Raw genomic sequence first — 15,000 nt, forward strand, 5'->3', positions numbered from 1 at the left:
ACTATATCTTGGATTGTAGTAAACTTGAGCCATTTAGAGATAAATCTAAGCTCACGCTTGCAACCTTGGAAGGAATGGGGTAGGGGGGAGGAGGAATGGGGTAGGGGGAAGGAATGGGGTAGGGGGAAGGAATGGGGTAGCGGGGAAGGGGGAAAAATGGGGTACAACGAATGTGGGAAAGAGAGATACAATTTCTTATTTATTTATTTATTTATTTATTTATTTATTTATATATATACAAGAAGGTACATTGAGTTTGTGAGAATACATTGGATAGTACAGTATTTACACTCTTGTAAAGCCACTAGTACGCGCAGCGTTTCGGGCAGGTCCTTAATCTAGCAGATAATTTTAAGTAGGTAATTTCTATCAGAATTGATAAATGATAAAGATACATTACAAGAGAAAAATGAGATGAGAGAGATAAGTAAGTATATTAAAGCACATTGTTATATTAAAGCTCTGATTGATTACATTGACAGCTTGATTAGTAATTTAAACAAGGTTAATAGACACCATACAGCAGATTGACAGCACATATAAGAAAACAGCAATGATCACAATGGTAAAGATGTTCAGATTGGGAATATAAAGGTTGGGAGATTGGGTAGCAATTGATACAGTGCAATTTTAAGGCAAAAAGTGAAAAACTATGAAGATGAAATTAGGTACTTTTTAGTATTGATTTTGAATGATGTAAAAGTTGGACAGCTTTTCAATTCAGTAGGGAGTGAGTTCCATAAACTGGGTCCCTTTATTTGCATAGAGTGTTTACACAGATTAAGTTTAACTCTGGGGATATCAAAGAGATATTTATTTCTGGTGTGGTGATAATGGGTCCTATTACATCTGTCCAGGAAGAGTTTCAGACAAGGATTTGCATTTAAGAACAGGGTTTTGTAAATGTAGTTGACACAAGAGAATTTGTGGAGTGAGATTATGTTTAGGGAGTTAAACAAGGGGGCTGTGTGTTGTCTGAAAGCAGAATTTGATATTATTCTTGATACCCAAATAACCCTAATGCAGGAATTCTATTGAAATATACAACCGTAGTTGTATAACACATTCATAATATATTCTTGCAATATTCTGAAGCAGCGGTGTTGACCAGAAGACAACAGTAGAGCCTATTGGGCACTGTAGCAGACCAAGGGCAGTGGGTGACCCACTTAACATGTCAACAAACCCCCGCCATTCCTAGCTTACCAATATACGTGTAAGCCAAACATGTTCGGCTGTCATAGAGGCCACGACAGCAATACACAAACCCGTCTCAATAGACGGGGCCTCATTTCCCGCCTCTAAATCCCCCCATAAATCCCATTTTTCCCGCCAAAATTGCCGCGCGCCATAAAGTATTCAGACGCCGTTCTTGGAGACAGAAAACGCGCGCCAATTCTCCCGCCAAAGGAAGCGACAAATGCGCGCGTAAGGTAAACACCGCCTTGAAAGGCTCCTAGTTTTGCTTTGAGAAATACTAGTTCTTCTTAGTTAATTGTAATAAGCACTATAAATAATTACATAGAATAATAGTGCTTCACCAATCAACATTATATGGACTAGTTTGTGCTTTAAAAATGTTTAAAAAAGGTATTGTAGGAACGTAAATAGAAAACGGTGTTACGGTGGAATGTCTATGGGGTAAACTATTGCAAACAGGATGGTATAGTGTCTACTACCTACTGTAGGATGGGTATAGTGTCCACTACCACCCACAGGATGGGTATGGGGGTCACTACCACCCACAGGATGGGTATGGGGTCCACTACCACCCACAGGATGGGTATGGGGTCTATTATCACCCCACAGGATGGGTATGGGGTCCATTACCACCCACAGGATGGGTATGGGGTCTATTATCACCCCACAGGATGGGTATGGGGTCCATTACCACCCACAGGATGGGTATGGGGTCCACTACCACCCACAGGATAGGTATGGGGTCCACTACCGCCCACAGGATGGGTATGGGGTCTACTACCACCCACAGGATGGGTATGGGGTCCACTACCACCCACAGGATGGGTATGGGGACCACTACCACCCATAGGATGGGTATGGGGTCCACTACCACCCACAGGATGGGTATGGGGTCCACCACCACCCACAGGATGGGTATGGGGTCCACCACCACCCACAGGATGGGTATGGGGGTCACTACCACCCACAGGATGGGTATGGGGTCCACCACCCACAGGATGAGTATGGGGTCCACTACCACCTACAGGATGGGTATGGGGTCTATTATCACCCCACAGGATGGGTATGGGGTCCACTACCACCCACAGGATGGGTATGGGGTCCACTACCACCCACAGGATGGGTATAGTGTCCACTACCACCCACAGGATGGGTATGGGGTCCACCACCACCTACAGGATGGGTATGGGGTCTATTATCACCCCACAGGATGGGTATGGGGTCCACTACCACCCACAGGATGGGTATGGGGTCCACTACCACCCACAGGATGGGTATGGGGTCCACTACCACCCACAGGATGGGTATAGTGTCCACTACCACCCACAGGATGGGTATGGGGTCCACCACCACCTACAGGATGGGTATGGGGTCTATTATCACCCCACAGGATGGGTATGGGGTCCACTACCACCCACAGGATGGGTATGGGGTCCACTACCACCCACAGGATGGGTATGGGGTCCACTACCACCGACAGGATGGGTATGGGGTCTATTATCACCCCACAGGATGGGTATGGGGTCCACTACCACCCACAGGATGGGTATGGGGTCCACTACCACCCACAGGATGGGTATGGGGTCCACTACCACCTACAGGATGGGTATGGGGTCTATTATCACCCCACAGGATGGGTATGGGGTCCACTACCACCCACAGGATGGGTATGGGGTCCACTACCACCCACAGGATGGGTATGGGGTCCACTACCACCCACAGGATGGGTATGGGGTCCACTACCACCCACAGGATGGGTATGGGGTCCACTACCACCCACAGGATGGGCATGGGGTCCACCACCACCCACAGGATGGGTATGGTGGTCCACTACCACCCACAGGATGGGTATGGGGTCCACTACCACCCACAGGATGGCTATGGGGTCCACTACCACCCACAGGATGGGTATGGGGTCCACCACCACCCACAGGATGGGTATGGGGTCCACCACCACCCACAGGATGGGTATGGGGTCCACCACCACCCACAGGATGGGTATGGGGGTCAGTACCACCCACAGGATGGGTATGGGGTCCACTACCACCCACAGGATGGGTATGGGGTCCACCACCCACAGGATGGGTATGGTGGTCCACCACCACCCACAGGATGGGTATGGTGGTCCACTACCACCCACAGGATGGGTATGGTGGTCCACCACCACCCACAGGATGGGTATGGTGGTCCACCACCACCCACAGGATGGGTATGGTGGTCCACCACCACCCACAGGATGGGTATGGGGTCCACCACCCACAGGATGGGTATGGGGTCCACTACCACCCACAGGATGGGTATGGTGGTCCACTACCACCCACAGGATGGGTATGGGGTCCACTACCACCCACAGGATGGGTATGGGGTCCACTACCACCTCTATACACCTCTCCTGGGGTCCAGGCAGCCAGCCACACCTCTCCTGGGGTCTCCTGGGGTCCAGGCAGCCAGCCACACCTCTCCTGGGGTCCCCTGGGGTCCAGGCAGCCAGCCACACCTCTCCTGGGGTCCCCTGGGGTCTCCTGGGGTCCAAGCAGCCAGCCACACCTCTCCTGGGGTCCCCTGGGGTCTCCTGGGGTCCAGGCAGCCAGCCACACCTCTCCTGGGGTCCCCTGGGGTCCAGGCAGCCAGCCACACCTCTCCTGGGGTCTCCTGGGGTCCAGGCAGCCAGCCACACCTCTCCTGGGGTCCCCTGGGGTCCAGGCAGCCAGCCACACCTCTCCTGGGGTCCCCTGGGGTCTCCTGGGGTCCAGGCAGCCAGCCCACACCTCTCCTGGGGTCCCCTGGGGTCTCCTGGGGTCCAGGCAGCCAGCCACACCTCTCCTGGGGTCCCCTGGGGTCTTCTGGGGTCCAGGCAGCCAGCCACACCTCTCCTGGGGTCCCCTGGGGTCCAGGCAGCCAGCCACACCTCTCCTGGGGTCCCCTGGGGTCTCCTGGGGTCCAGGCAGCCAACCACACCTCTCCTGGGGTCCCCTGGGGTCTTCTGGGGTCCAGGCAGCCAGCCACACCTCTCCTGGGGTCCCCTGGGGTCCAGGCAGCCAGCCACACCTCTCCTGGGGTCCCCTGGGGTCTCCTGGGGTCCAGGCAGCCAGCCACACCTCTCCTGGGGTCCCCTGGGGTCTCCTGGGGTCCAGGCAGCCAGCCACACCTCTCCTGGGGTCCCCTGGGGTCTTCTGGGGTCCAGGCAGCCAGCCACACCTCTCCTGGGGTCCCCTGGGGTCCAGGCAGCCAGCCACACCTCTCCTGGGGTCCCCTGGGGTCTCCTGGGGTCCAGGCAGCCAACCACACCTCTCCTGGGGTCCCCTGGGGTCTTCTGGGGTCCAGGCAGCCAGCCACACCTCTCCTGGGGTCCCCTGGGGTCCAGGCAGCCAGCCACACCTCTCCTGGGGTCCCCTGGGGTCTCCTGGGGTCCAGGCAGCCAGCCACACCTCTCCTGGGGTCCCCTGGGGTCCAGGCATCCTGCCACACCTCTCCTGGGGTCCCCTGGGGTCTCCTGGGGTCCAGGCAGCCAGCCACACCTCTCCTGGGGTCCCCTGGGGTCTCCTGGGGTCCAGGCAGCCAGCCACACCTCTCCTGGGGTCCCCTGGGGTCCAGGCAGCCAGCCACACCTCTCCTGGGGTCTCCTGGGGTCCCTGACCCCTGGGGAACCAATATTTACACCCTGGAGATCACTCACGCCAAAGAACAATACAAATCCACAAGGGGGCGTGACCTGGGCTCGAACTTACGTCCAAGAGGCTCTCAGACGTAGATCAAGACATTTGGGATGTCCGGAGTCCCTAATACCATTATCTGGCCCCACGGGACTCGAACTACGACCTGAATGAGGCCACGGAGGGCCCGTGCCCTCATACAATACAACGGGAAAGGGATTAGCAGCAGGTTCGAGGCAGGAACAATGGGATTCGAACGGGGAAATGGTCCAGGAGACGAGGGATAGTACAGGTAGGTCAGACGGGGTGCTTTATTGGCCGGATTAACAGTGTGTAAACAATCATTAGAGACGAGTTATTAGGTGACGCAGAGGTCTGCTGGTGGTGGTGCTGCTGCTGCTGGTGCTGCTGCTGCCACCCTCCTGCTGCTGCTGCTGCCACCCTCCTGCTGCTGCTGCTGCTGCTGCCACCCTCCTGCTGCTGCTGCCACCCTCCTGCTGCTGCTGCTGCTGGTACTGCTGCTGCTGCTGCTGCTGCTGCCACCAGCAGGATACAGAGGTCTGCTGCTGCTGCTGCTGCTGCCACCAGCAGGATACAGAGGTCTGCTGCTGCTCCTGCTGCTGCCACCAGCAGGATACAGAGGTCTGCTGCTGCTGCTGCTGCCACCAGCAGGATACAGAGGTCTGCTGCTGCTGTTGCTGCTGCCACCAGCAGGATACAGAGGTCTGCTGCTGCTGCTGCTGCCACCAGCAGGATACAGAGGTCTGCTGCTGCTGCTGCTGCTGCCACCAGCAGGATACAGAGGTCTGCTGCTGCTGCTGCTGCTGCTGCTGCTGCTGCTGCTGTCACCAGCAGGATACAGAGGTCTGCTGCTGCTGCTGCTGCTGCTGCTGCCACCAGCAGGATACAGAGGTCTGCTGCTGCTGCTGCTGCCACCAGCAGGATACAGAGGTCTGCTGCTGCTGCTGCTGCCACCAGCAGGATACAGAGGTCTGCTGCTGCTGCTGCTGCTGCTGCCACCAGCAGGATACAGAGGTCTGCTGCTGCTGCTGCTGCCACCAGCAGGATACAGAGGTCTGCTGCTGCTGCTGCTGCTGCTGCTGCCACCAGCAGGATACAGAGGTCTGCTGCTGCTGCTGCTGCCACCAGCAGGACACAAAGGTCTGCTGCTGCTGCTGCCACCAGCAGGATATAGAGGTCTGCTGCTGCTGCCACCAGCAGGATATAGAGGTCTGCTGCTGCTGCTGCTGCTGCCACCAGCAGGATACAGAGGTCTGCTGCTGCTGCTGCTGCTGCTGCCACCAGCAGGATACAGAGGTCTGCTGCTGCTGCTGCTGCTGCTGCTGCTGCCACCAGCAGGATACAGAGGTCTGCTGCTGCTGCTGCTGCCACCAGCAGGACACAAAGGTCTGCTGCTGCTGCTGCCACCAGCAGGATATAGAGGTCTGCTGCTGCTGCTGCTGCCACCAGCAGGATATAGAGGTCTGCTGCTGCTGCTGCTGCTGCTGCTGCTGCTGCTGCCACCAGCAGGATACAGAGGTCTGCTGCTGCTGCTGCTGCTGCTGCCACCAGCAGGATACAGAGGTCTGCTGCTGCTGCTGCTGCTGCCACCAGCAGGATACAGAGGTCTGCTGCTGCTGCTGCTGCTGCCACCAGCAGGATACAGAGGTCTGCTGCTGCTGCTGCTGCCACCAGCAGGATACAGAGGTCTGCTGCTGCTGCTGCTGCCACCAGCAGGATACAGAGGTCTGCTGCTGCTGCTGCTGCCACCAGCAGGATACAGAGGTCTGCTGCTGCTGCTGCTGCCACCAGCAGGATACAGAGGTCTGCTGCTGCTGCTGCTGCTGCTGCTGCTGCTGCTGCTGCTGCCACCAGCAGGATACAGAGGTCTGCTGCTGCTGCTGCTGCTGCCACCAGCAGGATACAGAGGTCTGCTGCTGCTGCTGCTGCTACCACCAGCAGGATACAGAGGTCTGCTGCTGCTGCTGCTGCTGCCACCAGCAGGATACAGAGGTCTGCTGCTGCTGCTGCCACCAGCAGGATACAGAGGTCTGCTGCTGCTGCCACCAGCAGGATACAGAGGTCTGCTGCTGCTGCTGTTGCTGCTGCTGCTGCTGCCACCAGCAGGATACAGAGGTCTGCTGCTGCTGCTGCTGCTGCTGCCACCAGCAGGATACAGAGGTCTGCTGCTGCTGCTGCTGCTGCTGCTGCCACCAGCAGGATACAGAGGTCTGCTGCTGCTGCTGCTGCGGCTGCTGCTGCCACCAGCAGGATACAGAGGTCTGCTGCTGCTGCTGCTGCCACTAGAAGGATACAGAGGTCTGCTGCTGCTGCTGCTGCTGCCACCAGCAGGATACAGAGGTCTGCTGCTGCTGCTGCTGCCGCTGCTGCTGCTGCTGCTGCTGCCGCTGCTGCTGCTGCTGCTGCCACCAGCAGGATACAGAGGTCTGCTGCTGCTGCTGCTGCTGCTGCTGCCACCAGCAGGATACAGAGGTCTGCTGCTGCTGCCACCAGCAGGATACAGAGGTCTGCTGCTGCTGCTGCTGCTGCTGCTGCCACCAGCAGGATACAGAGGTCTGCTGCTGCTGCTGCTGCTGCTGCTGCTGCCACCAGCAGGATACAGAGGTCTGCTGCTGCTGCTGCCACCAGCAGGATACAGAGGTCTGCTGCTGCTGCTGCTGCTGCTGCTGCTGCTGCCACCAGCAGGATACAGAGGTCTGCTGCTGCTGCTGCCACCAGCAGGATACAGAGGTCTGCTGCTGCTGCTGCCACCAGCAGGATACAGAGGTCTGCTGCTGCTGCTGCCACCAGCAGGATACAGAGGTCTGCTGCTGCTGCTGCCACCAGCAGGATACAGAGGTCTGCTGCTGCTGCTGCTGCTGCCACCAGCAGGATACAGAGGTCTGCTGCTGCTGCCACCAGCAGGATACAGAGGGCTGCTGCTGCTGCTGCTGCTGCTGCTGCTGCTGCCACCAGCAGGATACAGAGGTCTGCTGCTGCTGCTGCTGCTGCCACCAGCAGGATACAGAGGTCTGCTGCTGCTGCTGCTGCTGCTGCTGCCACCAGCAGGATACAGAGGTCTGCTGCTGCTGCTGCTGCTGCTGCCACCAGCAGGATACAGAGGTCTGCTGCTGCTGCTGCTGCTGCCACCAGCAGGATACAGAGGTCGTCTGCTTGCTGCTCGCTGCTGCCACCAGCAGGATACAGAGGTACTGTCTGCTTGCTGCTGCCTGCTGCCACCAGCAGGATACAGAGGTCTGCTGCTGCTGCTTGCTGCCACCAGCAGGATACAGAGGTCTGCCTGCTGCTGCTGCTGTCCCACAGCAGGATCACAGAGCGTCTGCATGCTGCTTGTCCGCTGCCACCACGCAGGGATACAGAGGGTCGCGCTGCTTGCTGCTGCTGCTGCTGCTGCTGCTGCTGCTGCTGCCACCAGCAGGGATACAGAGGTTTGCTGTCTGCTGCTGCACTGCTGCTGCCACCAGCCAGGGATAACAGAGGTCTGCTGCTGGCTGCTGCGCTGCTGCCTGACTGCTGCTGCTGCTGCCACCAGACAGGATACAGAGGTCTGCTGCCTGCTGCTGCTGCCGCTGCCTGCTGCTCCTGCTGCTGCCGCTGCTGCTTGCTGCTGCTGCCATACAGCCAGGATACAGAGGTCCTGCTGCTGCTGCTGCTGCCTGCTGCTGCCACCAGCAGGATACAGAGGTCTGCTGCTGCTTGCCACCAGCAGGATACAGAGGTCTGCTGCTGCTGCTGCTGCTGCTGCTGCTGCCACCAGCAGGATACAGAGGTCTGCTGCTGCTGCTGCTGCTGCTGCTGCTGCCACCAGCAGGATACAGAGGTCTGCTGCTGCTCGGCTGCCACCAGCAGGATACAGAGGTCTGCTGCTGCTGCTGCTGCTGCTGCTGCTGCTGCTGCCACAGCAGGATACAGAGGTCTGCTGCTGCTGCTGCCACCAGCAGGATACAGAGGTCTGCTGCTGCTGCTGCCACCAGCAGGATACAGAGGTCTGCTGCTGCTGCTGCCACCAGCAGGATACAGAGGTCTGCTGCTGCTGCTGCCACCAGCAGGATACAGAGGGTCTGCTGCTGCTGCCTGCTGCTGCCACCAGCAGGATACAGAGGTCTGCTGCTTGCTGCCACCAGCAGGATACAGAGGGCTGCTGCTGCTGCTGCTGCTGCTGCTGCTGCTGCCACCAGCAGGATACAGAGGTCTGCGGCTGCTAGCTGCTGCTGCCACCGAGCAGGAGACAGATGGTCGGCTGCTGCTGCTGCTGCTGCTGCTGGCACACCAGCGAGGATTACAGAGGTCTGCTGCTTGGCTGCTGGCTGCTGCTGCCGAACCAAGCAGGATACAGAGGTCTTGCTGCTGCTTGCTGTCTGCTGCCACCAGCAGGATACAGAGGTCTGCTGCTGCTTGCTGCTGCTGCCAGCCGAGCAGATACGAAGGTCCTGCTGCTTGATGCTGCATGCTGGCCACCAGCGAGCAAGGATAACAGAGGTCTGCTGCTGCTTGCTGAGCTGCCACCGTAGCAGGAGACAGAGGGTGCTGCTTGCTGCTGCTGCTCTGCTCAACCAGCAGGATACAGAGGTCTGCTGCTGCTGCTGCTGCCACCAGCAGGATACAGAGGTCTGCTGGCTGCTGCTGCTGCTGTGCTGATAGCTGGCTGCTGCTGCTGCCACCAGCAGGATACAGAGGTCTGCTGCTGCTGCTGGCTGCTGCCACCAGCAGGATACAGAGGTCTGCTTGCTGCTGCTGCTGCTACCACCACAGGATACAGAGGTCTGCTGCGGCTGCTTTTGCTGCTGCCACAGCAGGATCAGAGGTCTGCTGCTGCTGCTGCCACCAGTAACAGGATACAGAGGTCTGCTGCTGCTGCCACCGAGGCAGGATTACAGAGGTCTGCTGCTGCTCAGGATACAGAGGTTCTGCTAGCCTGCTGCTGGTGCCCTGCCCTGCCTGAGCCCTGCCCACCAGACAGGATACAGGAGGTCCTGCTGCTGCTGCCTGCTGCTGCTGCCACCAGGCAGGATACAGAGGTCTGCTGCTGCTGCTGCTGCTGCTGCTGGCCGACCAGCTAGGATACAGAGGTCTGACTGCTGCTGCTGCTGCGGCTAGCTGCTGCCACCAGCAGGATACAGAGGTCTGCTGCTGCTGCTGGCTGCCACTAGAAGGGCTTACAGAGGTCTGCTGCTGCTGCTGCTGCTGCCAACCAGCAGGATACAGAGGTCTGCTGCTGCTGCTGCTGCCGACTGCTGCTGCTGCTGCTGCCACCAGCAGGATCCAGAGTCTTGCTGCTGCTGCTGCTGCTGCTGCTGCCACCAGCAGGATACAGAGTTCTGCTGCTGCTGCCACAGCAGGATACAGAGGTCTGCTGCTGCTGCTGCTGCTGCTGCTGCCACCAGCAGGGATACAGAGGTCTGCTGCTGCTGCTGCTGCTGCTGCTGCTGCCACCAGCAGGATACAGAGGTCTGCTGCTGCTGCTGCCAACCAGCAGGATACAGAGGTCTGCTGCTGCTGCTGCTGCTGCTGCTGCTGCTGCCACCAGCAGATACAGAGGTCTGCTGCTGCTGCTGCCACCAGCAGGATACAGAGGTCTGCTGCTGCTGCTGCCACCAGCAGAGATACAAGAGGTCTGCTGCTGCTGCTGCCACCAGCAGGATACAGAGGTCTGCTGCTGCTGCTGCCACCAGCAGGATACAGAGGTCTGCTGCTGCTGCTGCTGCTGCCACCAGCAGGATACAGAGGTCTGCTGCTGCTGCCACCAGCAGGATACAGAGGGCTGCTGCTGCTGCTGCTGCTGCTGCTGCTGCTGCCACCAGCAGGATACAGAGGTCTGCTGCTGCTGCTGCTGCTGCCACCAGCAGGATACAGAGGTCTGCTGCTGCTGCTGCTGCCACCAGCAGGATACAGAGGTCTGCTGCTGCTGCTGCTGCCACCAGTAGGATACAGAGGTCTGCTGCTGCTGCTGCCACCAGCAGGATACAGAGGTCTGCTGCTGCTGCTGCTGCCACCAGCAGGATACAGAGGTCTGCTGCTGCTGCTGCTGCTGCTGCCACCAGCAGGATACAGAGGTCTGCTGCTGCCACCAGCAGGATACAGAGGTCTGCTGCTGCTGCTGCTGCTGCTGCAACCAGCAGGATACAGAAGGTCTGCTGCTGCCGGCTGCTGCTGCAGACAGCAGGATACAGAGGTCTGCTGCTGCTGCTGCTGCTGCCACCAGCAGGATACAGAGGTCTGCTGCTGCTGCCGCTGCTGCTGCCACCAGCAGGATACAGAGGTCTGCTGCTGCTGCTGCCACTAGCAGGATACAGAGGTCTGCTGCTGCTGCTGCTGCTGCTGCTGCTGCCACCAGCACGATACAGAGGTCTGCTGGTGCTGCTGCTGCTGCCACCAGCAGGATACAGAGGTCTGCTGCTGCTGCTGCCACCAGCAGGATACAGAGGTCTGCTGCTGCTGCTGCAGCTGCCACCAGCAGGATACAGAGGTCTGCTGCTGCTGCTGCTGCTGCTGCCACCAAGCAGGATACAGAGGTCTGCTGCTGCTGCTGCCACCAGGAGGATACAGAGGTCTGCTGCTGCTGCTGCTGCTGCTGCCACAGCAGGATACAGAGGTCTGCTGCTGCTGCTGCTCTCCTGCCACCAGCAGGATACAGAGGTCTGCTGCTGCTGCTGCGCCACCAGCAGTATACAGAGGTCTGCTGCTGCTGCTGCTGCTGCTGCCACCAGCAGGATACAGAGATCTGCTGCTGCTGCTGCTGCTGTTGCTGCTGCCACCAGCAGGATACAGAGGTCTGCTTCTGCTGCTGCTGCTGCTGCCACCAGCAGGATACAGAGGTCTGCTGCTGCTCTGCTGCTGCCACCAGCAGGATACAGAGGTCTGCTGCTGCTGCTGCTGCTGCTGCCACCAGCAGGATACAGAGGTCTGCTGCTGCTGCTGCTGCTGCCACCAGCAGGATACAGAGGTCTGCTGCTGCTGCTGCTGCCACCAGCAGGATACAGAGGTCTGCTGCTGCTGCTGCTGCCACCAGCAGGATACAGAGGTCTGCTGCTGCTGCTGCTGCTGCTGCCACCAGCAGGATACAGAGGTCTGCTGCTGCTGCTGCTGCTGCTGCTGCTGCTGCCACCAGCAGGATACAGAGGTCTGCTGCTGCTGCTGCTGCCACCAGCAGGATACAGAGGTCTGCTGCTGCTGCTGCCACCAGCAGGATACAGAGGTCTGCTGCTGCTGCTGCTGCTGCTGCTGCACCAGCAGGATACAGAGGTGCTGCTGCTGCCACCGCAGGAATACAGAGCCTCTGCTGCTGCCACCAGCAGGATACAGAGGTTGTACTGCGCTGCTGCTGCTGCTGCCACCAGCAGGATACAGAGGTCTGCTGCTGCTGCTGCTGCCACCAGCAGGATACAGAGGTCTGCTGCTGCTGCTGCTGCTGCCGCCACCAGCAGGATACAGAGGTCTGCTGCTGCTGCTGCTGCTGCTGCTGCCACCAGCAGGATACAGAGGTCTGCTGCTGCTGCCGCCACCAGCAGGATACAGAGGTCTGCTGCTGCTGCTGCTGCTGCTGCCACCAGCAGGATACAGAGGTCTGCTGCTGCCGCCACCAGCAGGATACAGAGGTCTGCTGCTGCTGCTGCTGCTGCCACCAGCAGGATACAGAGGTCTGCTGCTGCTGCTGCCACCAGCAGGATACAGAGGTCTGCTGCTGCTGCTGCCACCAGCAGGATACAGAGGTCTGCTGCTGCTGCCACCAGCAGGATACAGAGGTCTGCTGCTGCTGCTGCTGCCACCAGCAGGATACAGAGGTCTGCTGCTGCTGCTGCTGCTGCCACCAGCAGGATACAGAGGTCTGCTGCTGCTGCTGCTGCCACCAGCAGGATACAGAGGTCTGCTGCTGCTGCCTCTTGCCACCAGCAGGATACAGAGGCTGCTGCTGCTGCTGCTGCTGCCACCAGCAGGATACAGAGGTCTGCTGCTGCTGCTGCTGCCACCAGCAGGATACAGAGGTCTGCTGCTGCTGCGTGTGCTGCTGCTGCCACCAGCAGGATACAGAGGTCTGCTGCTGCTGCTGCTCCTGCCACCAGCAGGATACTAGAGGTCCTGCTGCTGCTGCTGCCACCAGCGGATCCAGAGGTCTGCTGCTGCGCTGCTGCTGCCTGCCTGCTGCCACCAGCAGGATACAGAGATCTGCTGCTGCCCCTGCATGCTACAGCTTTGATCTGCTGCTGCCACCAGGCAGGATTACAAGAGGTCTGCTATGCCTGCTGCTGCTGCTGCTGCCACCAGCAGGATACAGAGGTCTGCTGCTGCTGCTGCTGCCACCAGCAGGATACAGAGTCTGCCTGCTGCTGCTGCTGCTGCCGCCACCAGCAGGATACAGAGGTCTTGCTGCTGCTGCTGCATGCTGCTGCCACCAGCAGGATACAGAGGTCTGCTGCTGCTGCCGCCACCAGCAGGATACAGAGGTTGCTGTGCTGCTGCTGCTGCTCGCCACCAGCTAGGATACAGAGGTGCTCTGCTGCTGACTGCTGCCCCAAGCAGGATCCAGAGGTCTGCTGCTGCTGACTGCTGGCTGCTGCGCCCACCAGCAGGATACAGAGGTCTGCTGCTGCTGCTGCTGCTGCCACCAGGAGGATACAGAGGTCTGCTGCTGCTGCTGCCACCAGCAGGATACAGAGGTCTGCTGCTGCTGCTGCTGCTGCTGCTGCCACCAGCAGGATACAGAGGTCTGCTGCTGCTGCTGCTGCTGCCACCAGCAGGATACAGAGGTCTGCTGCTGCTGCTGCCACCAGCAGGATACAGAGGTCTGCTGCTGCTGCTGCCACCAGCAGGATACAGAGGTCTGCTGCTGCTGCTGCCACCAGCAGGATACAGAGGTCTGCTGCTGCTGCTGCTGCTGCTGCTGCTGCCACCAGCAGGATACAGAGGTCTGCTGCTGCTGCCACCAGCAGGATACAGAGGTCTGCTGCTGCTGCTGCTGCCACCAGCAGGATACAGAGGTCTGCTGCTGCTGCTGCTGCTGCTGCTGCTGCCACCAGCAGGATACAGAGGTCTGCTGCTGCTGCCACCAGCAGGATACAGAGGTCTGCTGCTGCTGCTGCTGCCACCAGCAGGATACAGAGGTCTGCTGCTGCTGCTGCTGCCACCAGCAGGATACAGAGGTCTGCTGCTGCTGCTGCTGCTGCCACCAGCAGTATACAGAGGTCTGCTGCTGCTGCTGCGGCCACCAGCAGGATACAGAGGTCTGCTGCTGCTGCTGCCACCAGCAGGATACAGACGTCTGCTGCTGCTGCTGCTGCTGCTGCTGCTGCCACCAGCAGGATACAGAGGTCTGCTGCTGCTGCTGCTGCTGTTGCTGCTGCCACCAGCAGGATACAGAGGTCTGCTGCTGCTGCTGCTGCCACCAGCAGGATACAGAAGTCTGCTGCTGCCACCAGCAGGATACAGAGGTCTGCTGCTGCTGCTGCTGCTGCCACCAGCAGGATACAGAGGTCTGCTGCTGCTGCTGCCACCAGCAGGATACAGAGGTCTGCTGCTGCTGCTGCCACCAGCAGGATACAGAGGTCTGCTGCTGCTGCTGCTGCTGCTGCCACCAGCAGGATACAGAGGTCTGCTGCTGCTGCTGCTGCTGCTGCTGCTGCCACCAGCAGGATACAGAGGTCTGCTGCTGCTGCTGCTGCTGTTGCTGCTGCCACCAGCAGGATACAGAGGTCTGCTGCTGCTGCTGCTGCCACCAGCAGGATACAGAAGTCTGCTGCTGCTGCTGCCACCAGCAGGATACAGAGGTCTGCTGCTGCTGCTGCTGCTGCTGCCACCAGCAGGATACAGAGGTCTGCTGCTGCTGCTGCTGCCACCAGCAGGATACAGAGGTCTGCTGCTGCTGCTGCTGCTGCCACCAGCAGGATACAGAGGTCTGCTGCTGCTGCTGCTGCTGCTGCTGCTGCTGCCACCAGCAGGATATATTAGAGTACCAGCAGAGGTCTGCTCCCATAGAAGAGCAGACCTGACCGTGGATGGGGGGCAAGGAGCGCTAGCGGCTAGAATAGGGCCAGACGGAGCAGACACGGAACGAAGAAGCAGCCAAATAGAGTCCTTAATAGAGCGCTTGAGCTCCCGTTACCAGCAGCAACAGGACGGGACAGTTAACGGG

General features: G+C 59.2%; 1 protein-coding gene across 1 annotated transcript in view; it reads right to left on the minus strand.

The window, feature by feature from the left end:
• The window catches only part of LOC123750855 (uncharacterized), a 25,626-nt gene extending 16,303 nt beyond the window's left edge, over nt 1–9,323 (minus strand). The window contains exons 1-2 of the mRNA XM_069305434.1: nt 9,061–9,323; nt 7,973–8,484 (exon numbers count right to left, since the gene is read on the minus strand). Coding sequence (XP_069161535.1) covers nt 7,973–8,484; nt 9,061–9,323 — 775 coding nt within the window. The remainder of the gene's footprint in view (nt 1–7,972; nt 8,485–9,060) is intronic.
• Nucleotides 9,324–15,000: the final 5,677 nt, after the last annotated feature.

The sequence above is a fragment of the Procambarus clarkii genome, chromosome 55 (assembly GCF_040958095.1).
Source record: "Procambarus clarkii isolate CNS0578487 chromosome 55, FALCON_Pclarkii_2.0, whole genome shotgun sequence".
NCBI classification, from domain to species: Eukaryota; Metazoa; Arthropoda; class Malacostraca; order Decapoda; family Cambaridae; genus Procambarus; species Procambarus clarkii.